This window comes from Hemibagrus wyckioides, linkage group LG05, assembly GCF_019097595.1.
Source record: "Hemibagrus wyckioides isolate EC202008001 linkage group LG05, SWU_Hwy_1.0, whole genome shotgun sequence".
NCBI classification, from domain to species: Eukaryota; Metazoa; Chordata; class Actinopteri; order Siluriformes; family Bagridae; genus Hemibagrus; species Hemibagrus wyckioides.
Window position 1 is genome coordinate 29,756,759 of NC_080714.1, and position 2,500 is coordinate 29,759,258.

Here is a 2,500-nt window from a genome sequence, read left to right on the forward strand (position 1 = left end):
TCATTATAACATATAAGAATACACTCATTAATAGTTAAACATATTTCTTTGTATGTCGCTCTCTCTCTCTCTCTCTCTCTCTCTCTCTCGCCCCGATATTCCTATTTTAACCTTAATCCCAACTCCAATAGTTTAAAGGAACCAAAAAATACATTTCCCTGTGCAGAGAGGAAAGAGATTAAAATTCCATAAACAGCAGAATTCAGTAGAGACACTACTGTAGTTGGACCTGGAGCTGGACCTGGACCTGGAGCTGGAGTTGGACTTCCCTCTGCTCTCTTCAGCACTGTTACAGCCTAGAATACACAAACACTGACTTACTGTATATATATATATATATATTAGGGCTGTCAAAATTAATAACGCGTTAATGCAAATTCATTTTAACGGCACTAATTTTATTAACGAGTGATTAACGCAGCGCACATTTTCTTTCTGACCCTCGGCCTTGCCCGTAGTTTGGGAAATGGGAGATGCAGCAGCAAGAAAAGCGTCTTCTTTATATATAAAACGATGTCTGATGTTTCTGTCGACGAGACAAAAGTCTGCATTTATTGTGGATGTGAATGAAGTTCTCACCGCAGCACCTCGAGTTTAAAATATCACTTGATGGTGAAGAATACAGCTGATACAGAGAGCTCTCCTGCCCCTCTCCTGCCCCTCTCCTGCCCCTCACCAAAGGCAGACAACACTAGACTCTTTTCAGTGGAGATGTAATGTGAACCTGTGTTCTGTTCTCTATGTGTTTGTCATGAACAAGTTATTTGATAAACATGTCTATGTTCTTTATGCTCTATATTTAAGGTGGTTTCAGTAATAAATGTACACTGTGCATGTTTAGAAGAAGTGATCTGAAAATGTTAACAGGTTTGTGTCAGTAAATCGCTCAGTGCAAAGGAAGAAGTCACTGTTTTCTATGTTCTTCTTTTCATATGTTTAATAGACATGAACAAGAAAAATATCTATGAACTCTGAAACATGTCTAGTCTTCATGCTCTATGTTGAATATGGTTTCACTAATAATAACAACATACATTTCAATATTTGTCCACACCCATGTTGATTAGAGTATTAAAAACTAAAAAAAAATTTTATTTAAGGTACATATAGAATGGATAAAAATGTGCGATTAAGTTGTGATTAATCACGAGTTAACTCATGACAATCATGCGATTAATCGCGATTAAATATTTTAATCGATTGACAGCCCTAGTATATATACATTATATACTGTGTGTGTGTGTGTGTGTGTGTGTGAACCTCAGCAGGTGTATCAGGTGGAACGCTGTGTTCAGGTGTGTGTGTGTTTGGGATGTTGATCAGTCTCATTCTGCTCAGGTAGTGCTTATGCTGCTTCCTCCAATCCAAACTGTCATACAGCAAACCGGCCACACCCTCAAACACAGCCACACCCACTTCCTGCTACACACAGTACAAAACATCCAAAAATGACTAATAGCTGTGTATATACGCTTATAGAATACAGTGTACTGGTGTGGAGAATTCAGTGGAATACGGTGTGTGTGTGTGTGTGTGTACCATTTCCTCAGCTTTGGTTAAGTCCACTCTGTAGTCCAGTCGCGCAATGTCGGACAGAGGGGACAGGAAGCCGGCACTGCTCAGGACTCCATCCAGCTGATCCCAGAACACACTGAGCTCCTGCTGAAGATCCGACACACCAGTCAGGAGTACTGTGGAGGAAGAGGAGGGAAAATCTTAACATCCTGGGGTTCTGTCTCCAGCAGCACACTCCTGTAGTGGACCGGTCACTTTCAGTCTTATTAGTGTGTTGTTAGAGAGAAGCCTATAGGGGGTGGAGACCTGAAGGGAGGTGGAGTCACTGTAGGACAGAGCTACCTGCAGGAGCAGAGGTTTAACTCGGACACTTTGGATTGTAAAGTCCAGTTGAAGGTACTAATGTTAATAAACAAACTGTGATCTCGTACCTATCCTTACAGTGAAGCATGCTGGTGGTAGCATCAAGGGGACAGTTACTCCTGACCTCCTGCTTACAGAAATTTATGTTTATAAATTTATAAATAAATTCTTAGTAAAAAAAAAACAACAAACAAACAAAAAAATAACATTTTGCTGGTTTCATAGAGAATCAGATAATGTATCATAAAGAATCGGATAGAGAATCAGATAGAGATTCAGAAAAAGAATCAGATAGAGAATCAGATAGAGAATCAGATAGAGAATCTGACATTTTGTTGACATTTTGTTGGCCATGGTTTCACAGGAAGTGATGATACCTCGGCAGGATTAAAGCTGGTAGATGTGTAGAGTCTGTAATTACATGTTGTATTGAATGAGTGTAAGTTCTGACCATGTTCCTCGGACATGTCGGGCCTTTCTCCTTCCCGAGGCACGAGTGAGGTCTGACTCCTGTCTGATTTCAGTCTGATGATGTTGGAGACATGAACACCGACGGAGTCTAACGCAGAGATCAGACTCGGCTGATGGAAACCCGTCATAAGGACGTAGTGCTGTGGGCCAT

General features: G+C 40.6%; 1 protein-coding gene across 4 annotated transcripts in view; it reads right to left on the minus strand.

The window, feature by feature from the left end:
- Window positions 1–2,500, minus strand: part of spag17 (sperm associated antigen 17) — a 51,247-nt gene that overhangs the window by 42,700 nt on the left and 6,047 nt on the right. For 3 of the 4 annotated variants that reach the window (XM_058390649.1, XM_058390646.1, XM_058390650.1), the window contains exons 6-9: window positions 2,330–2,500; window positions 1,540–1,691; window positions 1,261–1,422; window positions 230–296 (exon numbers count right to left, since the gene is read on the minus strand). The exon at window positions 2,330–2,500 is cut by the window's right edge and continues 15 nt beyond it. In XM_058390649.1, the coding sequence (XP_058246632.1) occupies window positions 230–296; window positions 1,261–1,422; window positions 1,540–1,691; window positions 2,330–2,500 (552 nt within the window). The remainder of the gene's footprint in view (window positions 1–229; window positions 297–1,260; window positions 1,423–1,539; window positions 1,692–2,329) is intronic. The other variant, XM_058390648.1, reaches the window with a different exon arrangement.